The sequence below is a fragment of the Ornithorhynchus anatinus genome, chromosome 6 (assembly GCF_004115215.2).
Source record: "Ornithorhynchus anatinus isolate Pmale09 chromosome 6, mOrnAna1.pri.v4, whole genome shotgun sequence".
Classification (NCBI taxonomy): domain Eukaryota; kingdom Metazoa; phylum Chordata; class Mammalia; order Monotremata; family Ornithorhynchidae; genus Ornithorhynchus; species Ornithorhynchus anatinus.
The window spans coordinates 44,496,770-44,523,358 of record NC_041733.1 but is presented as its reverse complement, the minus strand read 5'-3'; the positions used below and the strand labels follow the sequence as shown (position 1 = coordinate 44,523,358).

At 51.9% G+C, this 26,589-nt stretch overlaps 1 protein-coding gene across 3 annotated transcripts in view; it reads left to right on the top strand.

Moving 5' to 3' along the window:
• The window catches only part of ZC3H12B (zinc finger CCCH-type containing 12B), a 76,340-nt gene that overhangs the window by 34,684 nt on the left and 15,067 nt on the right, over window positions 1-26,589 (top strand). For 2 of the 3 annotated variants that reach the window (XM_029067837.2, XM_029067840.2), the window contains exon 3: window positions 21,730-22,578. In XM_029067837.2, the coding sequence (XP_028923670.1) occupies window positions 21,899-22,578 (680 nt within the window). In that variant the 5' untranslated portion in view covers window positions 21,730-21,898. Of the gene's footprint in view, window positions 1-9,122; window positions 9,247-21,729; window positions 22,579-26,589 lie in introns of those variants that run through there. The other variant, XM_029067839.2, reaches the window with a different exon arrangement.

Sequence of the window (26,589 nt, the reverse complement as noted above, 5' to 3'; positions counted from 1 at the left end):
GGTGCCGGGGGAATGTCCGGGGGCAGGAGAAAACGGAGGGTTGTTGGTTCGCTGAAGAAGGGGGCCGGGGAGGTAGGTCAGTCAGTCAGTCCTGTTTATTGAACAGTGTACAGAGCACTGTAGAAAGTGCTTGGGAGAGTACAATATAACAATTTTGTGTGGGAGTCACCGCGTAGAGTTGGGGACTCCAAACGGAGCCTCTTGAGACACCCGTGGTTAGGGGCCACGAGGCAGAAGAGCAGCAGGCGGTTGACACCCAGCGGGGCTGAGTGGATAGATCATGGGCCTGGGAGTCAGAAGGATCTGCCACTTGTCTGCTGCGTGACCTTGGGGAAATCACTTCACTTCTCTGTTCCTCGGTTCCCTCATCTTTCAAATGGGGGTAAAGATTGCGTGCCTCACGTGGGCCCAGACTTTTCGACCCGATGTGCTTGAATCCACCCCGGCGCCTGGTCCCACCGTCTGAAATCGCTGAGAAATCTGCGGGGATTGGAACAGGGCAGAGCCCGTGGTACTTGGCTCTCAGTACAAGGCAGAGTTACTGCTTTTAACCCCTGGATTTGAAGTCATAAGCGAGTAGAGTTTTTTTGACCGTGCATTTCTGACTTTGCCAGTCCTGCCAAAGGCCGCAAGTGCGGTTAATAATAATAATAATTGTGGGACTTGTTAAGCGCTTCCTCTGTTCCAGGCACTGTACTAAACACTGGGAGGGATACAAGCAAATTGGGTTGGACACAGTCCCTGTCCCACATTAGGCTCACCGTCTCAATCCCCATTTTAGAGATGAGGAAACAGCCCAGAGAAGTGAAGTGACTTGCCCAAGGTCACCCAGCAGACAAGTGGCAGAGCTGGGATTAGAACCCATGACCTCACTCCCAGAACATGCCCTATCCACTAGGCCACCCTCCTTCTCTGTGCAGCTCCTCCCACCTCCTTGTCCACCACGACCGGCAGGGAGCCAAGGGTGTGACCGGTCCCGCATGATAGATTCCTCCGGGCGGGGTCTTCCCCGATTCCTGATGGGGGGGGGGGGGCGCCTCTTTCGCATTCTTCTTTCCCCCGAGGATTTGGTGCCCAGCCTCCGTTGCCGATGAGCTACAGCTCTCTGCCTCCCAGGGTAACCGTAGGTTAATGGGACGGGATGCAAAGCAGCCGGTTTGGAAGCCAGCCGTTGCCAGTGAGAGTTGGGGGCAGAAGCATGTGGAAAAAAGGACGCGTCCTCTAGCCAGAGAAAAGAGATCATGTCCCAGTTGGATGGATGGGGAAATTGCTCCTCCGTTCCCTCACCCCCCGACCCAGTGCCGGATCCTTTCTTCTATAAGGACAGTTGGGGCTGGACCGTTAATAATTGTGGCCTTTTTTGGTTTTTTTAAGCGCTTGCTAGATGTCACACGTCGGGGGCGGAGGTGAGCAATGGGAAGCAGCAAGGCATAGTAGATAGAGCACGGCTCTGGGAGTCAGAAGGTCATGGGTTCTAATCCTGACTCCGCCACTTCCCTGCTTGTCTCCTTTGTGGCCTTGGGCAAGTCACGTCATTTCTCTGTCCCTCAGTTACCTCGTCTGTACAATGGGGATTAAGACTGTGAGCCTCAGGCGGGACAGGGAACGTGCCTAACCCCATTTGCTTCTATCCACCCCAGTGCTGGCTACAGTGCCTGATGCATAGTAAGCCATTAGCAAATACCAGAATTATTATTATTATTATTCAGGTCGAACCCAGTCCTGCCCCACAAGACCCCACCGTCTAAGTAGGTTGGAGAACGAGCATTGGCTCCACATTTTACAGATGAGGAAACTGAGGCCCAGGCAAGCAAGACAGCCTGTCTGAAGTCACACAACGAGCAAGTGACGGAGCCAGGATTATGACCCCGGCTCCCGGGTCTGGGCTTCTTCCACCTAGGCCCCGCTGCTTTGGGTAGTGGCTGGAGCTCAGGATTTCAGGAAGCAGACTCCTGTTGCCTGGGCACCAAATTCACATCAGCGGTTCATTTCCTGCAGGCCACTGAAGAGTGATAGGATGTATGTCTCTGGGAACCTTCAAGGCAAATGAGCCTGAAAAACCCATTTAAGCCCAGTGGGTGTCCCAGAGAGACTCAAGGGCCTTGAGCGGAGATATTCACGGGACACACTGTACCCAGTTGGAGAACGCTTTCCTCTCTTTGGTGGGAAGAGACCCAGTTTCTGCACACGGCTGATCGGCCCCGTGGAGATGACTGCAAGGGACAACATAAAAGAGTGCGGGGGAAGTTTCCGAAGCCATTTGGTGTCTCGCTTTCTGGGAAGAGGTTGGAGAGGGGAGAAATCACAGTGAAGCAGTGCGGTCTAGTGGAAAGAACACAGGCCTAGGAGGCAGAAGACCTAGGTTCTCATCCCTGCTTTGCCACCCGTCTGCTGTGCGTCCTTGGGCCTCAGTTACCTCATCTGCAAAATGGGATTAAATCTTCCTCCCTCTGACTTAATAATAATAATAATAATGTTGCTATTTGTTAAGTGCTTACTATGAGCAGAGCCCTGTTCTAAGCGCTGAGGGAGATACAGGGTCATCAGGTTGTCCCACGTGAGACTCATAGTCCTCATCCCCATTTTACAGATGAGGTAACCGAGGCACGGAGAAGTGACTTGCCCACAGTCACCCAGCTGACAAGTGGCAGAGCCGGGATTCAAACCCATGACCGCTGACTCCCCAGCCTGGGCGCTTTCCACTGAGCCATGCTGCTTCCCATGGCTTAGTCCAAGTCCCATGACTTAGACTGTGAGCCCCGTATGGGACAGGGACTATGTCTGACTTGATTATTCTTCTGTCTACCCGAGCGCTTAGAACGGTGTTCAATGCTTAGGAACTGCTAAACATGTACCATTTTTTAAAAAAAGCCATGGGATTAACTACATCCGTGCCAGAACGAGTAAGTGCATATCGTTTGGGGTAAACAGCGGTTCTAACCTCGTACAGTGGCATGGTTATGTGGGATCTCTTTGTCGACCAAGCCTTTTGCCAAAGCCTCTTTAAGAGTACTTTTCGCTGGCCGATAGCTGGTATTGCTTCATTTTGAATATTCAGAAGAAAGACCTCTTTGCAACTTAGGCAGCGTTAGTTGGCCTTCCTGTTCGTGTCACCAACTTCTGGAAAAAGAGGATTAGGGGCTGTAGCCAACTGTTTGATTAATAGAATGAAGTGGGATAAATTTCCGGAACACACTCCACTTCATTCTTCCGGGCTCGTATCCTCGGCACGCTAAATTTCCCAGTTTGTAAGTGATGTGGTACAGGAAAAGAGACCCGGGATTCATTAGGCAAGTAGGGGTGTACTAATTGTCAAACCAATGCAAACCTCTTCCCCTTTCTGGGCCCTTGAAGAGAAAACTGTAAGAATTTGTATATATTATTCATTACTCTATTTATTTTATTAATGATGGGTGTTTATCTATGATTCTATATATCTTGATGGTATTGACGCCTGACTGCTTGTTTTGTTTTGTTGCCTGTCTCCCCCGTTTAGACTGTGCGCCCGTTGTTGGGCAGGGATTGTCTCTATCTGTTGCCCAACTGTACATTCCAAGCGCTTAGTACAGTGCCCAGCACGTAGTAAGCGCTCAGTAAACACGATTGGATGAATGAATGAAAGAATTTCTAAAGAACAAGCCGGTTTGCCCTTGTCAACCTTCTGCTGCAGGAGAAGATGTTCATCTCCCGGGGAGAGTTTTTCTCTTTTAGGAGTCTGTAAAGGTCTGTCCCCCGACCTCTCAGGAAAGTTAAATTCTGGAGGGAGAGGAAAGGCCGAACCAGGGTGCAGCCGGTTGTGAAAAGTTTCCTTTCCTGGTATTTGTGGGGCCGTTTGTCAACTTTGCATACACTTTGCATATACTAGTTCATGGCAGAGCAAGGTGAGATAAGAGAAGGAAAATATGCAGGCCAGAGAGAGGGCTGGTCAGTTTTCTTCCTTAGGTCTTTATTCAGCGGGACCTAGGGAGAAGGGATGAGGCCTAGCGGAAAGAACCTGAGAGTCAGAGGACCTAGGTTCTTATTTCTGCCTCCACTACTTGCCAGCTGTGACCTGGGGGACTCAACTTCTCTGCCCTCTGTTTCCTCAGCTGGAAAATCGGGGTGAAATCCTGCCTCCGTAGACTGTGAGCCCAAGGTGGGACGGGTACTGAGTCTGATCTGCCTGTACTGTATCCACCTTAGTGCTCAGTGTACAGAGTTTGGTGAATAGTAACCGTTTAACGAATATCACGATTCATTCATTGATTCAATAGTATTTACTGAGCGCTTACTATGTGCAGAGCACTGTACTAGGCTCTTGGAATGGACAGTTCGGCAACAGATAGAGACAATCCCTGCCCATCGACGGGCTCACAGTCTGATCGGGGGAGACGGACAAAAACCAGACAACTTAATCACAATAAATAGAATCAAGGGGATGTACACCTCATTAATAAAATAAATAAGGCCTTTGACACTTTGGTCATTTTGACACGATGGTCATTATCATTATCATCATCATTATTATTTACTTACCCAGTATTTATGTCTTAAATTAAAAAAAGAGTGGTCACTCTGGGTCCTGAGTTTGTTCTGGGACCCGTGTCTGTTTGAACCCCTTGAGATGGGCTTGCTTCTTTTTAATCTCAGCTCTTTCACTCTAGGGCCAGCATGGCCCAGTGGGTAGAGTACGGACCCAAGAGTCAGAAGGACCTGGGGTTCTAATCCCGGCGCTTCGCCACTTGTCTGCTCTGTGACCTTGGGTAAGTCACTTCACTTCTCTGGGCCTCAGTTACCTCGTCTCTAAAATGGGGTAAAATTCAATCATTCATATTTATTGGGTGCTTATTGTGTGCAGAGCACCGTACTAAGCGCTTGGAATGTACAGTTCGGCTACAGATAGAGACAATCCCTGCCCAACAACGGGCTCACAGTCTAAAAGGGGGAGACAGATAGTAAAACCAAACAAGGAGACAGGCATCAATACCATCAAAATAGATAAATAGAATCATAGATATATACACATCATTAATAGAGTAATAAATAATATACACGAATATCCACCAGTGCTGTGGGGAGGGTAGAGAAGAGGGAGGGAGGAGGGGGAATAGGGAGGGGAAGAGGGGAAGAGGGAAAGGGAGGGCTCAGGCTGGGAAGGCCTCCTGGAGGAGGTGAGCTCTCAGTAGGGCTTTGAAGAGGGGAAGAGAGTTAGTTTGGCGATGTGAGGAGGGAGGGCATTCCAGACCAGAGGTAGGACGTGGGCCCGGGGTCGATGGCGGGACAGGCGAGAACGAGGCACAGTGAGGAGGTGTGCGGCTGGGGAGCGGAGTGTATGGGATGGGCTGGAGAAGGAGAGAAGGGAGGTGAGGTAGGAGGGGAGCAAGGTGATGGACAGCTTTGAAGCCAAGAGTGAGGAGTTTTTGCTTCATGCTAACGTTGATAGGCAACCACTGGAGGTTTTTGAGGAGGGGAGTGACACGCCCACAGTGTTTCTGTAGAAAGAGAATCCGGGCAGCACAGTAAGGTATAGACTGAAGTGGGGAGAGACAGGAGGATGGGAGATCAGAGAGGAGGTTGATGCAGTAATCCAGTCGGGATATTATAAGAGATTGTACCAGCAAGGAAGCAGTTTGGATGGAGAGGGAAGGGCGGATCTTGGCGATGTTGTGAAGGTGAGACCGGCAGGTTTTGGTGACGGATTGGATGTGTGGGGTGAATGAGAGAGCAGAGGCAAGGATGATCCCGAGGTTGCGGGCTTGTGAGACGGGAAGGATGGTCGTGCCGTCCACAGTGACGGGGAAGTCAGGGAGAGGACAGGGTTTGGGAGGGACATGTCTCCAGCCTTGGTGATTAAGACCATGAGCCCTATGTGGGCCAGGAATTGCTTTCAACCTGATGATCTTTTATCTACCCCAGTGCTTAGAACAGTGCTTGACATTTACCAAGTACCATTATCATTATTATTGTTATCATTAGGGCCAAGATCTGGAGCATCCGTCAAACTGGATCTTGATGCTTCTGTTTGAGGGGCCGGGGACCCTTCCCCCAGTTAGAGGACATGTGCAGTTAATGGGACTGGTCGGGGTTCTCAGGGTGGGGCACCAAGAAGGTCTCCTTTCCCCTTCAGGCTCGAAAATTCATCCAGATAAAGAACACGAGAGGTCCCCTCAGGAGATCGAATCCTGAACCCCAGCAGCGTTACTTGAGTTCACTGTCATTTTTAAGAAGTTTGGAGAGAAAGCAAAACAGTTAGATGGAGACACCTGAATGAGAAGATATGGGGCACATACCTTTTCAAAGTTGGAGACTCAGCTTTTTGGCTGGCACGCTCGCCTGTCATCTTAAGGCAACCTAACTCCTTGTGGGCAGGGATCACGCCAACCAACTCTCCCAATCAATCAATCAAATTGAGCTCTTACTCTGTGCAGAACACTGAACTAAGCACTGGGGAGAGTACACTGTAATGGAGTTGGTAGACGTCTTCCCTGCCCGCATTAAGCTTGCAGTCTAGTGGAGGAAAGAAAACAAAGAAAGGGAAAGTCAAGACAGCCGACCAAGCTCTTGAGCACGGGCTTTGGAGTCAGGGCTCATGAGTTCGAATCCCAGCTCTGCCACTTGTCAGCTGTGTGACTGTGGGCAAGTCACTTAACTTCTCTGTGCCTCAGTTCCCTCATCTGTAAAATGGGGATTAAGACTGTGAGCCCCACGTGGGACAACCTGATTCCCCTGTGTTTACCCCAGCGCTTAGAACAGTGCTCTGCACATAGTAAGCGCTTAACAAATACCAACATTATTAAGCTCTTAGAACAGTGCTCTCTGCCCACAGTAAGCGTTCAATTAATGCCACCGATGGATTGATGTAATTCCCCGTTGGGAGGAGGGGCTCACGGTCTTTCCGAACACCTTTTGAAAGAGAAGTCTGAGGGCTCTCGAGGAAACGCTTTCCTTTGGCGAGGAGCATTCCCCTCTAAGCATCTCAGGCACCCCAGAGATCTCTTGCCCAGACTGGGAAAGCGGACATTCAATATTCGTGATCAGAACAAAGCTCGTAGAGCCCCCACCCCCGTCCTTTTAGTTGAAGAGTCAGCTCTGAATTTGGCCAGGAATGGGTTAAGATTGCCCAGAACAGACTGTCGAACTCGGCTCCTGGAGCCCGGCCAGTGGAGTGCTGGGTCAGTCCATGGGTCCTGAGGCGGCCTGACTGTGGAACGCGGAGGAAGTCATTGAGAGTTTGGTCCGAGAGTGCTGAGAGCTGGGTCAAGAGCCATTTTGATCAGCTGGTTAGGTCAAACCAAACATCCTGGAGAGCAAGGTTTGGCGCGGGGGAAAAAAAAAACATTGGTCATCATTTTCCCCAACCTCTCACCTCACGGCTGTCATCGCAGATGTGGGCAGCTACTCTTCTGGTCAAAAACGCGTGAGCCCCTTAAATTGCTCGCGGGTACCTCACCGACGTGCAAAATGTAAGCTAAATCTCCCCGAGCCATCGCTCGCCAAGCTCGCCATTGTAGATACTTGGTTTCAGAGCGGTTTGAGATGTTAGCTGCCTATTTTGCAGAAAAGCCTTTCCAGGAAAAGAATGGATTCATTATCATGTGAGCCTCAGCTCGTAGCAAGAAGGGACGAATGCTGTAACTTGTCTAGAACCGGGGGACTATCAAAAGATTTCCATGGTATGAAAATTAATTCCGCGGTCGCCTGGGTATTTGGGGGAAATTAGAGCTCGGAAGACTTTGTTTGGCCCTTTTCCGGAGTCACTCTTGTGGGAAAAAATATGCTAGAGCAAACTGAAAGCTAGCGTCGCTCCCAACTTCAAAAAACTTACGGGCAAACTCCTCCAAAGCCACTCCTGTGAGGCGAGTGACTCATCCCGGCCGCTCTGGGGATCCGGGCCAAGGATGCCACACCTGACCTGACCTAGAGCAAGCCGTGCAATGTTGACCAAAGTGATTGCTGGCATGGCTGTGGGCCAGATGCCCTGGTTGCCGCAGCAGCCGGCAGCACTGAGCCGCGGGGCACTTGGCATCCGAGATACCTGTCGTCCATCCGTCAATTCCTTAGTCACCACCCGGTGCTTCCCCCCTCCTTCGGTTCCCCCTTCCTGCTTCTGCCCCGCTTCCTTCTCCGTCCCCTCCTCTCCCTGGAGCCTCCCTCCGTAGCCGGGTAGAGTGGGTGGAGGCGGGAGGTGGGTGGAGATGGGAGAAGGTGGGAGGTCCCTGGGGCCAGCCAGACCCCCCGGGGGCCCGGGAACAGCCCCAACCCTCGGACCCCCTCCCCGCCCCCTGCAATCAGGATCAATCTCTCCAAGCGACCCTGGGAGACGAGGGCTCTTCTTTCGGCCCGGACTCCCCCGCTCTTCACTGGGACACCCCTCCCGTGCCCCAGCATCCCAGAGGATTCCGGAGCGGTTCCCGACCTACCCCTCCCAGACCGTTTCCCATTTACCACTGAAGAGTTTCTGCCCCTGGGGCACCTTGGAGCCTCAGCTGTGGTTGGAAAGAGTGTAGTAACAAGCACCCGACAGCTTCGAGGAAGGAAGTCAAACTAAATGCTGGATTTTGTTGCTGCTGGAGGGAAAGTATTTAAATTCAGAGGCGGCTGATCCCACTCCTTTAACTCTCCCTCCATGCCACGCGCCCGCTTCCTGGGACCTCTTTGGTTTCCCGGGCGCTTTGGGGACGACCAGCGTCCGGCAGGGTCATCCCCGAATCCTCCCTTAACGGGAGGCGGCGGAGAAAGCAGACGTCGCCTGCACCGCTCTCCCTCTGCCTCGCTCCGCTCCGTTGCACCTGCCGTGGAACCGCGAACTGGATGCGTTCCGCTTCCATTCGGCTTGCCGGGCGTTGGGCCTGAGGGTCCCGGGACAGAAGTCCCAGCTCACCCCGAGCGCAGCAGTTTTTAGAAGCCCGAGGAGCCAAAGATGGGCTGGCCGATATCAAGTCACACCACAGTCACTGCCTCTTCCGCTGTCCTGTGAGAGTGGAATGACACAGCCAAATTTCCCTACCGCTCTGGGGCAGATCATTGACTGTGGTTCAGAAAAAAAGGAAAGCGAGAAACTCCTGCGGTGAGTCACAGAAGTGGGCGGGCTCTCCAGAGCCGAGCTTTCATAACAGCTCCCCCCGGCCGTCTCCGGTGGCCAGAGCGCACAATTTCAGCCCAGTTACTCGAGCAGAAAGCCGCTTCTGTAGTGATCGGTGCGGCTTCCCCACCCTGGATTACAATTGACCTCTCTCCAGATCCTCTTGACGGACCTAGGAAAACGAGGTGAGTCTGCCCTCAGCGATTCCGTTCGCCGTTGGTCTAGCGGGTACGGGAGAGGCAGCCGGCAGAGACGGGGCTGGAGTCGATAGAAATGAAACCTGCCATGCGGTGAGTGGGCCTTGGTCAGAAGCGGGTCCGGCGGTGGGGTGGGGTGGACGGCGTCGGGGCCGAGGCAGCGATTTCCATGCGCCCGGTGTCCAGGAAGTGGGCACTTAAAATCCGAGCACCGGGCATGGATCGGGAGAGCGGAGAGCATGCGAAGAATGTGGTTGCCCTGTCAATAGTATCGCCACCAGGGTAAACAGATTAAGAAGAGTACAGCGCGAGATGAGAATTGAGCAAGTCCAGTTGGGAAAGTGTGGGAAGGACATTTTAGACGAGCCCCAGACCTTCGAGCGAAGCCACCGTGGACTTGTCTCGGTTCTCCCTGGGACGGTTCGGGACGGGCCCCGCGTCCGGGATGACAGAAGTCCCGGAATCTATTAGATGGAGTCGGAGACCGTGGGCTCCTGGGACGGGTCGGCTCCCTTCACGGGGTAGGGGTGGAAGAGCCGAGCGCCTGGCCGGCGACGGGGGCGGTCGAGCCCAGACTTGGTTTCGGGGAATTTCGTCGGCCCCAGCGTCCGCTGGGATGATTTCATTTTTTTTTCCCAAGATGGGAATCTGCAGAGAAATTTCCCCACTGTAGAAGCCCCTGACTATTAAATGGGATGGTAGGTGGGGCCGCGGGTAGAGGGCCGGGAAGAGGGGAAAATGGCGTGAGGTGATGGAGGCTTGACCTCCAATTAGAGAGAAATGGTTGTAGATGAGGGATTTCTCATGAAGAGCAGTAGTGAACACCTCCGATTCACGTCTCAACCAGATGTCCTGCTTTTAATTAGCTCTCCCTTCCGATAAGATCTGTTCACCACCTTATCTCCCAACCACCTCAGACACCCCTCCGACACACACACTCTAGAATCAATACTAATGTATATATCCATGATTTACTTATCTACATTAACGTCTGTAGACCGTTAGATCATTGCGGGCAGGGAAACCTGATGTCCGAACATTTACTCACCTAGGCGGAGTCCGTCCATAAGCCCTCGTGGGCATGTTCCGAATCACCATTGGCTCGGAGTGATACCCCATCCTCCGCTCTTGCCCCAGTGACTGTTCATTGAACAGTATCCTCTGATCCTCTGCCAACTGGGAATCCCAAATCTGTTCTCAGGCCCGTCGTCTCGTGCACTCCCTTCTCCTCCCTGTAGACCCTAAGCTCCCTGTGGGCGAGGACCGTGCCTACCAACTCTGTTGTAAATATATTCTCACAAGTGCTTAGTACAGAGCTCTGCACACCATAAGCGCTCAATAAACCCCACTGATTGATAGCTTGCCCTCCGTTTGGAAATTGACTCCCGGGGGGGAGACTGATGGAGCCAGATCTCTCCCTAGAGCAGTCACCATGACGGCAGCAGCCTACTACATCACAAAGTGTGCAGTGCAGGTAGGATGGAAGGGACTGCCTCCTTAGTTTCCCGTGACCGCCGGCCCCAGCTCGCCTTCTCAAGTCTCCCATAGAGAACCACGGATGAGCCTCAGTTCAGAGACCTCAGGCCTAAGGGTCTGCACGCAGGGATGGATTGTAGTAATAAGGGGGTCCCCACAATCTCTCCCCCCTCCCTGCCGCTGACACACAATGCGAGTGTCCAGAAGCAGTGTGGCTTAGTGGAAAGAGCATGGGTGACTTAGTGGAAAGAGCATGGGCTTGAGAGTCAGAGGTTCTAATCCCAGCTCCGCCACTTACCAACTCCATGACTTTGGGTGAGACAGTTAACTTCGCTGTGCCTCAATGTCCCCATCTGTAAAGTGGGGATTAAGACTGCGAGCCCCATGTAGGACAGCCTGCTCACCTGGTATCTACCACAGCGCTTAGAACGGTGCTTGGCACATAGTTAAGTGTTTAACAAATGCCATCATTATTGGTGAAAATGATGGGGTTTATTAAACCGGGGGCACAGCACCATGGGAGGTGGGACCAAATATGGTCCCTGCCCCAAATGGGGCTCACGGTCTAGGAGGGAATAGCCCCATTTTACTGATGGGGCACCAAGAAGTGAAGAGACTTGCCCACAGTAACCCAGTAGGAGAGTGGCAGAGCCGGGACTTGATCTCATGTCTTGTGGCTGCAGGCCCCATCTCCCTCCTACTGGCCCCTCTGCCTCCCGCATGAAAAAATCCAATATTTTCACCAGCGGTGATAGCTTCGGTAACTGCTGCGGGCCTTGCCTCCCGCAGCGGCCCACGATTTTTCTGGATCCCTGAGGAACGCCTAAGGTGGTTCTCCAGTTAGCGGCCTTTGCCACTAATGGCGCCGCCCCAGGGCAGACGCTACCCTGCTAGCAGAGCTGGGACTAGAACTCAGAGCTCTGCTCTTGCTACTGGATAATCTATGCAAGATACAAGAAAATAGTCGAGAGGACCTCAATCGAGCCCTCTGCTTCCCGATGGGAACTTGGATCAGACAACATTTGGTTGGTGTAAATCTTCTATGTCCGTTCAGGTGCACTTCTCTTGGGATTTTTGAGGCTGTAAGCAGTAGACTTCTCGAGAGCAGGGATCCTGTCTGCCAGCTGTATTAGACTGGACTTTTGCAAGCGCTTACTTAGTACAGCTCTCCACACACAGTAGACTTCTTGAGGGCAGGAATCATGCCTACCAACTCTGCTGTATTAGACTCTCCCAAACACTCAGTAGAGTGCTCCACGTACGGTAAACTCTCAGTAAACATGGTAAGCGCTCAGTAAATACCATTGATAGATTATAGAAGAGTCCTGTAGAAATCATAGATGGTCCTTTGTGGTCCTTCCAAATAGCCCAAGAGACAGAGTTGAAAACTAAAGTATAAGGTAAAGTCAATTACCTGAACTAAATGGGACTGAGTCTTTCAGCATAATTGGGCCTGCAGGTACCCGAGAAAAGTGGGATTTTTCCGGTATTGCACAGGTTCCGACCCAATTGTGACGTTAACCAAACTTCAAAAAAAATAAAATAGCTTAAACCAACATCAATTTAGATTTTTAGGTGGTTGGCTAAATAGTGACTTTCGACTGAATGTTCAGCTTTAGTACCTAAAGAGATCCTTGGGTTGATTAGTTTGAAACCCTCAACTCTGTAGCCACAGGCGGCAGAGTCATTCAGGTCCCTTGGGCCCCGTGGTTTAGGCATTTGGCTCCAAGGCCCAGTTTTTTACGACCCGAATAAAAACGACAACATCCCTCCCCCAAGAGTTTTTCTTTTTTTTTTCAGGAGATTAAAAAGTAATTGGCTCTTTAGGTTTGGGTGAATTGCTCAATTAAGGTGACCAGATTTGGGGGTGCTCAAGGAGGGTCAAGGAGTTGCCCTTTATGCCCCCATTGGGGTGGGTGAGTAAAGGGCAGGGGCAAACAGAGAGAGGGAAATAAAAAAAGAGGCAGAGGAAAAGAGGTGGGTGGGAGGACAGAAAGGAGGAGACGACCGGGTGGCAAAACAACAGACACAAACACACGGAGAGACACACGTACCGACTGGCAACAGAAGCAGTGATCGCAATAATTGTGCTCTTCCGCCTTAAGCGGCCAACACCACCGTAATTGCTTCAGCCTCCTCACTGACCTCCCTGCCTTCAGACTCTCCCCTCCAGTCCTAGTCTACTCCACCACCTGGGTCGTTTTTCCCAAAGGTTGTCCCGCCTGGGTCGCCCCGCTCACCCGGAAAGCTCCAGCCGGTGCCCGCTCTTGTCTTCATCCGGCAGGAATTTCTGATCAGCTACGTGAAGGCCCTCTGTCGGCTCTCGTTCCCATTTAGCCGCTCTCTTCTTCCACCCCAGCCTGCTCCCTAGGTTCCTCTCAAGCCAGCCTACTCGCTGTCCCTAATTCTCATCTCTCTCTCTCTCCACCACCCTCTTGTTCGTGTCTTCCCTCTGGCCTGGAACTCCCTCCTCCTTCATATCCAGCGGAGCTCCACTCTCTCCACCTTCGAAGCCCTTGTGAAATCTCATCTCCTCCAAGAGACTTTCCCTGGTTCATTTCTGCCCACCCGGTATGTCCCCAACTGCCACTTCAGGAGTTCCGCACCCCCTAAGCACTTGGGCACCCACACCCCTGTTTACAACTTGTGTTCCTATTTCTAGACTCGATATCTTAGCGTCCATCTCCCCCGCTAGATTGGTGGGATAGCAAACGGCCCTGCTCACCCTGTTGTACTCTCCCAAAGGCTCGTTACGGTGCTCTGCCCAGATAGTAGGTATTCGTATGCTGTTGGTCAGTCGGTTGATTGATTGATAATAATAATAATAATAATGTTGGTATTTATTAAGCGCTTACTATGTGCAGAGCACTTTCTAAGGGCTGGGGTAGATACAGGGTAATCAGGTTGTCCCACGTGGGGCTCACAGTCTAAATCCCCATTTTACAGATGAGGGAACTGAGGCCTAGAGAAGTTAAGTGACTTGCCCACAGTCCCAAAGCTTACAAGTGGCAGAGCCAGGATTCGAACCCATGACTTCTGACTCCCAAGTCCGGGTTCTTTCCACTGAGCCACACTGCTAGCTTAGGGATTTTGTCATGACACCCAGGCCAATCAGTCAGTGGTATTTATTGAGTGCTTACCGTGTGCAGAGCAGTCATATTTATTATTTACCGAGCGCTTCCTGTGTTCAGAGCACTGTACTAAGTGCTTGGGAGAGTACAGCACAACAGCGTAACAGATACATGCCCTGCCCACAAAGAGCTTACAGTATAGAGGCGGAGATAGACATTAAATAAATAAATTATGGATGTGGACATAAGTGCTGTAGGGCTGTGCGGGGGTGGGTGGTGAATAAAGGGAGTAAGTCAAGGCAACGCAGAAGGGAGTGGGAAAAGAGGAAATGAGGGTTTAGTCATGGAAGGCCTCTTGGAGTCGGTGTGCCTTCAGTACGGCTTTGAAGGTGGGGAGAGTGATTGTCAGATATGGAAAGGGAGGGCGTTCCAGGCAGGAGACGGGACATGAGCGAGAGGTCTGCGCTGAGATAGATGAGATCAAGGTACAGTGAGAAGGTTGGCATGTGAAGAGTGAAGTGTGCGGGCTGGATTGTAGTAGGAGATTAGTGAGGTGACGTACTGATTGCTTGAGAGAGGAAAAATAGATCAGAGTTGGTAGACACCTTCCCTGCCCACCACGAGGAAGCAAATTGGCTTAGAGGACACGGCACGGTCTTGGGAGTCAGAGGACCTGGGTTCTAATCCCGACCCCGCCACTTGTCTGCTATGTGACTTTGGGCAAATCACTTAACTTCTCTGTGCCTCAGGTACCTCGTCTGTAAAACGGAGATTAATAATAATAATAATAATAATGTTGGTATTTGTTAAGCGCTTCCTATGTGCAGAGTGCTGTTCTAAGCGCTCGGGGAGGTTGTCCCACCTGAGGCTCAGAGTCTTCATCCCCATTTTACAGATTGGGTCACTGAGGCACAGAGAAGTGAAGTCACACAGCTGACAAGTGGCAGAACCAGGATTAAGACCCATGACCTCTGACTCCCAAGACCGTGCTCTTTCCACTGAGCCACGCTGCTTCTCTAATAATAAAGATGGCATTTGTTAAGCGCTTACTATGTTCCAAGCACCGTTCTAAGTGCTGGGGTAGATAGAAGCTGATCGGGTTGTCCCATGCGGGGCTCACAGTCTTCATCCCCATTTTACAGATGAGGGAACTGAGAAGTTAAGTGACTTGCCCAAAGTCACACAGCTGACAAGCAGAGCGGGGATTAGAACCCATGACTCTGACTCCCAAGCCCAGGCTCTTTCCATTGAGCCACACTGCTTCCCCTAAGACTGTGAGCCCCACGTGAGATGACCTGATTAACTTGTAGCTACTCCAGCATTTAGAAACAATGCTTGGCACATAGTAAGCGCTTAGCAAGTACCATCATCATCGTCATTATTATAATTATTATCATTATTAACGAAGAGCTCCAGATCTAAATAATGAGACACACATTCAAATATGTGGGACCCCGGACCAGCCCCCAAAGTTGTGGAGTCCCTGCCTAAAACGGGACTTCAGTTCATCTTAGCAGAAAGTCGAGTAAAACTCCGTTCCGCTCTACAGGGCAGAACCAAGGAATGAAGCGCTGTGGTTCAGCAGCCTGCATGGGCGAAGGAAATGCCCTTTTTTTCTTATTGAAAAAACGTGTGCCCTTTCCTCTGTGATATTTGCATTTATGTCATCATCTGGCTGTACTTAGACCCATTCAGCTGCCCCCTTGGAACTTTTTGCTTAGTTTCTCTGACTGTGGGCAAACTGCGTTCTCCGAGCACCACACCGTTTGTTCCTTTCCAGAAACTAATAAACCACATCCAGCCCCATCGTTGAATAAGGATGGCATTCGCCTCCCGGTGAGAGTCGGTCATTTTATTGGCTCATCTGGGCACCGGGGCCCAGTGGAATGAATGTGCATAGGTCTGGGGGTCAGAAGACCGGGGTTCTCATCCTGGGTCTGCCAGCGACCTACCTAGCGTGTGATCTCGGGCAAGTCATTTCACCTCACGGTGTCCGGGCTCCTCCTCTGTCAAGCGGGGAGAGGGAATCGGCCTCCCTAATCAGGCCTGTGCAGATGTGATTGTCCTGTTCCTACTCCAGGGCTCAGCACAGTCCTTGCTGCACAGAAAGCAATTAACAGACACCATCTTAGGGTATCTTATGGTATCAATACCATCGTATCTTTTTTTAAAAAAAAAGAGAAAGGTTTTTGGGTCTGGCTTTTCAGAGCTCCGCTTAGATGAGAGACACTCCCAAGACGCAAGATGAACCAAAATCCTCCTGCTCCTTCTGGTCTTCTACCCATATCTTATCACCTGATTGATCACTGAAGACGTTACACTGGAGACCCAGCCTGGGCATTATCCAGAATTAATGCTGCCGCATGCAAACCTTCCAGCCTGGAAGGTTCTTGAGTGCAGAGATTGTCCCTGCTCACTCTCATGCAATCTCCCAACCGCTAAATACAGTGCTCCGCTCTCAGAAGGTGCTCAATAGGGGCAGCTGATGGATTGAAAAACATGGTCCCTGCCGTGTAGTATTTATTGAGCACTTATTATGTGGACGGTACCGTACTAAGCGCTCTGGAGAGAACAATAAAACAATAAGTAGATGTATTCCCAGCCCACAACGAGCTTAGAGTCTAGAGTGTATGACCTATGACAGACAATATACATTATGGACACCCCCAGAGTCTAGTGCAAAAGGACAAACAATGCCCTTAAATTTATAGTGGAGATAACCTTAAGGTCCTCACCCACTGGGTTTTCTGGCTCACCTCCCATTTATAGCGCCTCAGTGACAAATGCTCACAATTAGCAGCTGGTAGAGTCAAAGGACAGTCCAGCTTTCCTTCTGGTGGGGTTTTCCCTGAGCTCGAATTCATTCTTGCGGCTAACGCGTTCTCCACACGAACAGTTACTAGCGTACATAATTGAGGGCCGGGGAGCGAAGGAGATTGGGGCCATTGAGGATCGAGCTAAGGGGCCATTATGAGCAGATCCGTCGTTTAGAGGGGCCGAGCCCGGTTCGGGCTTTCCTGCGGGGAACGTGCCTCTAATTCCGGGAGCAAACGAGCGATGAACAAGGCCAGCCGTTGCCTCCGGTTCACTGGCCAACCGGTGTGCGGGAGGAAACCCTTCTGTAAATTGGTCCGGCGGAGGAATCACCTGCAAACGATCTGAGTTGTGAGCAAAATGAAAAACGAAAAAGGAAACGGGCTTCAGAATTTGCATAAGGTAACACGGGACTAGGAAGTGAAAGCAAAAATGGTCAGTTAATTCCTTATTGGAAACTTCCTAAAAAGTACATGTGCCACTGCGTGTAATGGTTTCAACAGGAATTATCAGGCAACAGAAACGTCACTTCTATATTTGATGCTAAAATCTCCGTGGTCTTTTTATATATTAGCGCACTCGTGCAATGTTTCTGACGACTACTTTCCGAAAATAAATACATCACCGAATAAATATAATAGTCAAAAGACTTGCTGAGACTTAATGAAGTAGTCACAAGGATTTCACGCTTATTTTCACTCCTCGCTGGCTTCTCAAACGAAGGCTGGCGGTGGGGCCGTGGTAAGCATCGGGGCAGGTTCCAGATAAACGGATCAGACCCTGATTCCCAGGCCCGTGGGGGACAGGGACTAAGAAGGGAGAGTGGGTGTTTTATTCCCATTTTACCAATGAGAAAATTGAGGCCCAGAAAAGTTAAGGTCACGTATCAGGGAAGTGGCCCAGACGGGACTAAAACCTGATTCTCAGTCCCGTGCTCTTTCCTCTAGGCCACACTGCCTCTCCCTCTCGCTTCTCCTCATGATGGGAAGGCAGAAGAGGAAGAGAATCAATCAGTGAGTCGTATTTATCGAGCGCTTACCGTGTGCAGAGCACTGTATTGAATGCTTGGGAGAGGGCAATACAACATTGTAGAGAACAGAGAAGCACCGTGGCTCAGTAGAAAGAGCCCAGGCTTGGGAGTCAGAGGTCATGGGTTCGAATTCCGGATCTGCCACTTGTCAGCTGTGTGACTTTGGGCAAGTCACTTACCTTCTCTGTGCCTCAGTTACCTCATCTGTAAAATGGGGATTAACTGTGAGCCTCACGTGGGACAATCTGATTATCCTGTATTTACCCCAGCACTTAGAACAGTGCTCTGCACACAGTAAGCGCTAAGCAAATGCCAACATTATTAATATTATTATTATAATTATTATTAGAGAGAGACAAGGGAGTGGAAAGGGGGAAAACAGAGTTAGGAAGATTGGCTAGAGATTGTAGGATCTTCAAGGGTGGGGGCTTCCACTTCCAGTTTTATCGTAGTCTTCACCTCATACTGCCAGCTCCTTGTGGAATGAAAGTCTGTCTACCAACTCGGTTTTATTGGACTCTTCCAAGTGCTTGGTTCAGTGCTCTGCACATAGTAAAGGCTCAATAAATACAGTCGATTAATTAATTGATAGTTGTGCTCCCATGAATCCAGTAAGGGGCTCTGCCCACAGTAGGCAGGAAAGAACCAGTTGGGTTGTGATCGCCAGCAGTGGTGATAACTGCCGTCCCTGTCACACTAGTGAGCCAGTCTTCCTCTCCTTCCTCTCCTCTCCTTCCTGTTCCTCCTCCTTGCAGCTAAGGGGTTCTCTCCCACCACCTCAGCTGGCAGCAGGCTCCTAAATAATCAAATAATAATCATTATTATGGTATTTTTTAAGACCTTACTATATGCCAAACACTGTTCTGGCCGCTGGGGTAAGGTAAATGCAAGGTAATCATGTGGGGCTCAGTCTTCATCCCCATTTTACAGATGAGGGAAATGAGGCACAGAAAAGTTAAGTGGCTTGCCCAAGGTCACACAGCAGAAGAGTGGCAGAGCCAGAATTAGAAGCCACATCCTCTGACTCCCACTAAGCCACACTGCTTCCTAAAGGATGCTACTTTGTGGTTTCAGGTGACGGGCAGAATCCAGAGCTGGCTCGAGGGATTCACCTCCACAAACGTTCCAAATGAGTCTCTCAATGAGACATCGGAGCAGGTGGAGCAAAGGGCCTGGGAGGGGACCTCGGCCATCTTCCCTGACATCCCATCCCGGTGCGTCAACACACAGTATTTACTGAGCGCGTATCATGTGCTGGGACTGTACCGAGTGTTTGGGAGACTACAATAGAGGGAATCGACGCGATCCCTGCCCTCAAGGAACTTACAGTCTAACTGGGGAGACCGACACTAAAATCAGTTACAGATGGGGGAAGAATTGAATTTAAAGATTTGTACGGAAGTAGTCTTGGTGGGTTAGAAATGGGAAAAGTACCTTAGCGGCTGAGGACCCAAGTGACCCCATAGCAGGAAGATGAGAGATAAAGCAGGAGAGGCCTCCTGGAGGAGATGGGAGCTCAGAAAGGCTTTGATGATGGGGAGAGCAGTGGTCTGCCCACTGTGAAGGGGAAGGGAGTTCTAGACAGGAGGAAAGGAGGGAGCAAGGGGCAGTGGTGAAAGAAATGTGGGTTGGCGTGATGGTAGACTGTAAGTGCGTTGTAGGCCGGGAATGTGTCTGTTGCTGTGTTGTACTCTCCGAAGCACTTAATACAGTGGTCTGCATACAATAAGTGCTCAATAAATATAATTGAATGAATGAATGAGTGAAAGAGAGGAGCCAAGTATGTGAGCTGGGGGATAGTGGGAAAGGAGCGAGGATAAGTGTGGGGAGAGAGCTGTTGAGTGCCTTAAAGCACACGGTGAGAATTGTTCACCTGATGCAGAGATGGACAGGCAACGCTTGGAGGTTTTTGAGGGGTGAAGGGATTTGGGTGGGGCAGATTTTTTTAAAAAAAGCTGCTCCGCTGACACCCATCCAGTGAAACCTCAAGACGAGAAACGGGTCGGAAAGAGAAGAGGCGTCCTAGCCGGCAGGCACCCTGGGCTCCTGGCCAGCCTGCCAGGATGGTAGTGTCAGTCTGGCAGAACCCCCAAATGCTGAATATCTGGGAGACTTTAAATTTCCCGCTGCCATTTTGGGACTTTGGAGTCCATCTCTTTCCTCACCAGGGCTGGGGTCTATTGTTCAGTTTAAAAAGTGTTTAATCTCCACCTTAGCACTCCCTAAATGGTTTATAAAGAAGAGGAGAGAGGCTCTTTTGGGGTTTAAAAGTCCTTAAAGTACATGGACCATGACAATCTGGGCCACCTGATGTTTGGTTTCCAGCCCAGACTTGAAAATGGCAGTGGGGACGGGATATAGTTTTTCTAGGCAGGTTTTCTCCTTCTCACTAAGCAAAGAGGGGAGAGGCTATTAGCAACCCGACCCATTGTTTTTAAGATAAACGGTCACAGCCTGAAAAGCTCCTTGGTGGACTCTTCAAGGATCTAACGAAGGCAGTCTCTGAAGGAGAGCAGAAGCCCATGATTTCAAGTTTCCTTTGCTGGCCTCCTCGGTCCCTCCTCCAGACATTCTTAAATATGGTTTGATTACTTGGCTTCCTCGGCAGAAACCGTGTTTGCTCCTTTCAACTCCCCGTCCAAATAACAAGAGAGAGGCTGGGGCTGGGCCCAGAGATCTCGCCCAGGCCCAGGAAACAGCTGGTTGTGCCCCGCATCGGCCCTCCTCTTGCTGCTGCTGCTGCTGCTGTGTTCGCCGGGTTCTGACTTGGAGCAGTTCCCGGGGCCCAGAACCCCCCGGCTCGTCGAGTCTGGCGGCTTTGGCAGAGTCCGCGGTGGCCCCTCCCAAGGCTGCCATCCTCAGAAGCGGGGCGGCCGTCTGTCAAGTTTGGGACGGGACAGTCCAGGTTTCAGCTGTCCTCTGTCTGGTGCCGATGGGCAACAGGCCCAGGACGGCCCTTATTTTTTTTTTTTAAACTTTAGGCCTCCCACCTCACTCCTCTGCAGATCCGGTGTCCGGGTTCCACAGCTCGGATGCCAAGCCTGGGTTCAGAGGGAGCTGGAAGGGGGAAGCGCTCTGGCTGGGGAGCGGGGTTGGGGGACGGCGTCCCCGCCAGGAACGCGGTCTGCCTTCGGTGGATGGCGGTAAAAGTCTCCGGGGGCATCGGGGAGTTGTGGTTTGTGATCTTAGCGTCTCTTCCTGGGTGACAGGGGCGCTTCCGGTCCCTGAGAATGCAGTCGGGGCGTCCGTGGGCAGCCCGGGGGCGGGCTTAGTGCTGCCCTGGGCTGGCGGGCGGTTTCTCTGAGAAATACTTTTTGTGTGCCGGGTCAAGTTTGTGTGTGGGGGTGTGCATGCGTGTGTGGTGGTTGGGGGTGGGGGGTGAAGGAATGGGTGCGCGTGTGCACGTGTGAATAATAATAATAATAATAATGTTGGTATTTGTTAAGCACTTACTATGTGCCGAGTGCTGTTGTAAGCGCTGGGGTAGATAGAGGGTCATCGGGTTGTCCCACGTGAGACTCACGGTCTTCATCCCCATTTTCTAGATGAGGTAACTGAGGCACTGAGAAGTTAAGTGACTTGCCCAAAGTCACACAGCTGCCAGGTGGCGGAGCCGGGATTCGAACCAATGACCTCTGAGTCCCAAGCCCGGGCTCTTTCCACTGAGCCACGGGATGTGAATGGGGATGTACGTCTTTGTGCGCCTTGGTCTGAAAACGTGTGTGAGTGAGTGAGCGCTTGTGAGGTTTGGCCTCTGCCCGTGTGTGTGTGGGTGTGTCCCCCTCCTGCCTTTTTCTCCTTGCAGTCTCAGCCCTCTGGGCTCATCCGAGCAAAGCCTCATCCCCTCCAAGTCCCACCTCCAGTCTCTCAGTCTGGAAAGTAGAGTCACCTTAGCATCGCCTCTCCCAAAGAGGCCATCCAGATGGCCTTGGGTCTTCTTGGGCGGCGTGGGAGGGCCCAGAGGGCCCGCTGCGCAGCTCAGGCCCTCCCCTCCTCTCCTCCCGCCCCCTCCCCCCCACAGAGCGTCACCTTTTTTCCAAGCGCGACCAGATTCATTCTGTACCCGTACTTGGTTTTCAGGAACACCCCAGGAGCCCGTGGGCACCGGCGACGTCCCCCAGCCCTGCGCCCCGGGCGGAGTGAACCGGGCTCGGAGATGCTCTGGGGCTAAAGCGGCCCCCGGAAGCCGGACGGGGCGGGCGGCGCAAGAGGGCGAGGCTCGGCAGTCTCCGGCCGGTAGCCCAACGGGATGACGGCCTGGTCCATGGTGCAGAAGCTGAAAATGGAGAAGAGATCCTCCCGAGAAGAGAGGACCAGGGAGCGGGACGCTGGGGACTGCAGCGCCGAGTCGGAGGACTGGACGAGCTCCGAGAGCGAGCCCGAGCAGCCCTGCTTCAGGACCAGCGGCAGCAGCAGTGGAGACAGCAGCGGCAGCGGCGGCGTCGACGGCGGCGGAGGCGGCGGCGGCCACCCTCGCTGGAGGGAGCGAGAGGTGCCCCATAAGCCTCACCGGCAGCTCTGCCGCTCTCCCTGCCTGGACCGGCCCAGCTTCTCCCAGAGCAGCACCCTGCAGGAGCTGCAGCTCGACGCGGGGAAGACCCCCCCGGACAAGGAATACCAGGCCAAAATGGACTTCGCGCTCAAGCTGGGGTACGCCGGGGAACAGATCCAGGCCGTGCTCAACAAACTGGGCCCCGACGCGCTGATCAACGATATCCTGGCCGAGCTGGTCAGGCTGGGTAACAAAGGCGAGACGGAGGGGCACGGCGGCGGGGGCGGCGGGGGCGGGACTGCCTCCGGCATGCTGGTGCCCCGAGGCCCCTGCCCCCGGGAGGTCGCCAGCCCCGAGCTGTCGCTAGAAGAAGAGGTGGTGGACAACACGGACAATCTGAGGCCAGTCGTCATCGATGGCAGCAACGTGGCGATGAGGTAAGGAGAGTAATAACAACTGTGGTGTTCGTTAAGCATTAACTACTTGCCGGGCACTGTACTGAGTCCTGGGGTGAATACAGCCCCTCTCTTGCGTGGGGCTCCCTTTTTCAATCCCCATTTTGCAGATGAGGTAAGTGAGGCACAGAGAAGCTATTTGCCCAAGCTCATGCATCGGAGGAGATGAGAACCCATGACCCCCTGAGACCCAGGCCCGTGCCCTGGCCGCCACGCTGTGCTGCTGCGCGCCACTACCCTAAGCTGCCCCCAGAAACTCCTCACCTCCGCTGGCCCAAACCCACCGCCCGGCAGCGTCGATGGCCGGCGTTCACCCGGGCAACTGGCCAGGCTCGCGAGAGACCCCGGCTCTCGGGAAGCGCTGTCCGAGGAGGACCTGGGCTCTCCGCTTGGAAGTCGCTTCCGATTTCCAGCCCGTTGCTCCCCTAGCAGCAGAGGCCCTGGGAGAAAGCGAATCCCCCCCGAGGGCACGTTCGATCATGTCTGAAGGAGAGGGCACCCGCTTCCGTCTACTGGAGAGAGGGCTCTTGGCTCCTACAAACCTCAGGGCTTCCCGTGTCTTCATTTGAAGTTAGGAGACAACGTTAATTTCCTCTTAATCCATTGGGGGTATTGCTGGCTGTGAAGAAGAAGAAGGTTTGGGGTATTTGTTAAGCGCTTACGAAGTCCATTCATTCATTCAATAGTATTCATTGAGCGCTCGGAATGGACAGTTCGGTAACAGAGACAATCCCTGCCCATCGACGGGCTCACAGTCTAATCGGGGGAGACAGACGGACAAAAACAAGAAACTTAATCGCGATAAATAGAATCAAGGGGATGGACACCTCATTAACAAAATAAATAGGATAATAAAAATATATACAAATGAGCACAGTGCTGAGGGGAGGGGAAAGGAGAGGGGGAGGAGCAGAGGGAAAGTTCCAAGCATTCTAATAAAAATAACAGCAATAATGATAATAGCGGTATTTGTTAAGCACTTTCTGTGTGCCGGGCACTATACTAATGTGCTGGGGTAGATGCGAGATAATTGGGTTGGACCCAATCCCTGTGCCACACCCTTAAGACTCCATTTTACAGGTGAGGTAACTGAGGCACAGTGAAGTGAGGTGTCTTGCCCAAGGTCACAGAGCCAACCAAGTGGCAGATCCTCTGACTCGCTCTTTCCGGGAGGCCACGCTGCTTCTCAAGCACTAGGGTATCAGATTGCCCTGGTCCCTGACCCACGTGGCACTCACAGACTGAGGGAGAGGGAAGACAGGGATCAAATATCCATTTTGCAGATGAGGAAACCGAGGCCCAGATAAGCAGAGTGACTTGCTCAAGGTCACCCAGCAGGCAAAGAGCAGAGCCGGGATTAGAACCCCGATCCTCTGACTCACGGGCCCACGTCCTTTCCGCTGGGCCACGCGGCCTCCCCCGAAGAGAAAGAAGATCTTTGTATTGTGATGCTGCCTCTCCATTCTGTACATAGAGCCACTCTCTGAGGGAGAAAAAGTTTAACCATCTTTTTCGTTGTAACTAGTTAATCTTGTCAGTGTCGCTGAGGATGAGGAGGGAGGCAGGGATTACTCTCCGCATTTTGCATTCATTCATTCAATAGTATTTATTGAGTGCTTACTATGTGCAGAGCACTGGACTAAGTGCTTGGAATGGACAATCCGACAATGGATAGGGACAATCCCTGCCCGATGACGGGCTCACAGTCTAATCGGGGGAGACAGACGGACGAAAACAAGACAACATCATTACGATGAATAGAATCAAGGGGATAGACACCTCATTAACAAAATAAATAGGGCAATAAAAAATATATACAAATGAGCACAGTGCTGAGGGGAGGGGAAGGGGGAGGAGCAGAGGGCGGAGGGGGAGCAGAGGGAACAGAGGGAAAAGGGGAAGCTCAGTCTGGGAAGACCGCTTGGAGGAGGTGAGCTCTCAGTAGGGCAGTAGGGCAAGTCCTAGAAGGATGCACACTACCATGGCTTTATAGAGCTTCTGTTTGGATTGAAGCTTGATGTCACTGTCTCTCTATTTGGCCTAGTTTAGGGGCCTAGCTTTCCCTTGGCAGATAAACAGTTGGAAGACCGAGGTCACCCAACTGGCAGGGGGCAGAGCTGGGATGGGAACCCCAACCGTCTGACTCCCAGCCGTCCATCCTTTCCACCGAGCCATAAAACCCCCCGGAGGTTCTCTCTGCTCTGCTGCCTTCTCCCCTCCCCGCCCCTTCGCCTCCCACAAGGCAGGATTGATTCCAGTAGGGTTTGGCTCTGCCCCGGAATAGTTGCCGGCGGCTTATCCACGAAGCAGAACCCGAGGTTTCCGACCCCTGGACTAGACCGGGGTCAGGTCTGAACCTCGGCAGACTCCTGGGGTTCCTCCAGACTGAGGCTAACACCAAACCGGGACTCATCCCCAGGCTGACCCTCCTGCGTCAGTCAAAGGCCTGCATTGCGCGCTTTCTGTGTACGGAACACTGAAGTGAGTGCTGGGGAGAGTTTGCTACAAAAGAGCTGGTAGACACGTTCCCTGCGCACAAAGACCTGACAGTCTGTACGATCTTTCCAAGGTAATCCGTAGAATGTCCTGCAGCCAACGGAATAACTGAGGACGGAGTTTCCTCCTTTAGCCTAAATTCGAGAGCAGGAGGTTGCTCTGGGGCTTCCAGGGACAGTCCCAGAGCAGCCAAACTTCTATGCTTAACTGGGAGCTGCTTGCCAACTTGAAACCGTGTCCCGGGGCTCTCGGTCAAGCTACGCGTCAGCCCTGCCCTCCCTGTCCCTGTGAGCAGGCGAGAAGGGGGCAGCTTGGACCCCACCTCTCATATAAGGATGGCAGGGCCCTTGGAATGAGGTGAGTTTCTAGACCGGAGCTATCAGTCAATCAATGGCATTTATTTATTAATGGTATTTGTTAAGCACTTTGTATCAAACCTAAGTGCTGGGGTAGGTACAAGTTAATTAGGTTGGACACTGTCCCTGTCCTGCTTGGGGCTCACAGTCTAAATAGGTGGGAGAACAAGAGACCTGAGGCAGAGAACTGAGGCACAGAGCAGTGACATGACTTGTCCAAGAGGTCACTCAGCAAACATTTGGCAGAGCTGGGATTAGAACCCAGATCCCCTGACTCTCTGGCCCCTGCCCTTTTCACTAGGCCGTGCTGCTTCTCATTGGGTTCTTATTAAGCACTCACTGTGTGCAAAGCACTGTACTAAGCTCTTGTCAGAGTCCGGTAGCAGAGTTGGTAAACGTGTTCCCTGCCCGCAGTGAGTTTACAGTTTAGAGGGGGAGACAGACATTAATAAAATGAATAAATTACAAATATGTACAGAAGTGCTGTGGGGCTGAGAGGGGAGATGAATGAAGGGAGCAAGTCAGAAGGGAGTTGAAGAAAAAGAAAAGAGGGCTTAGTACGGGAAGAGGTCTCGTGGAGATGCGTCTTCATTCAGGCTTTGAAGCAGGGGAGAGTAATTGTCAGATATAAGGGGGGAGGGCATTCCAAGCCAGAGACAGGATGTGAACGAGAGGTCAGTGGTGAGGTATTCATTCATTTATTTATTAAATCGTATTTATTGAGCGCTTACTGTGTGCAGAGCACTGTACTAGGTGCTTGGAATGTACAATTCGACAACAGATAAAGACAATCCTTACTCAACAACGGGCTCACAGTCTAGAAGTGGGGAGACCAACAACAAAACAAAACAAGTAGACAAGCATGAGTAGCATAAGTAGAAATAAGTAGAATTATAGATATACACACATTAATGAGCAATAAATCTGTACATACGTACACAAGTGCTGTGGCGTGGGGAGGGGGCGATGGGGAAGGGAGGAAGAGCAGAGGAAAAGGGAGGGATCAGTCTGGGAAGGCCTCCTGGAGGAGGTGAGCTCTCAGTAGGGCTTTGAAAGGGGGAAGAGAGCTAGTTTGGGGGCTGTGAGGAGTGAGGTAGATGAAATCAAGGTACCGTGAGAAGTATTAGAGGAACCTAGTGTG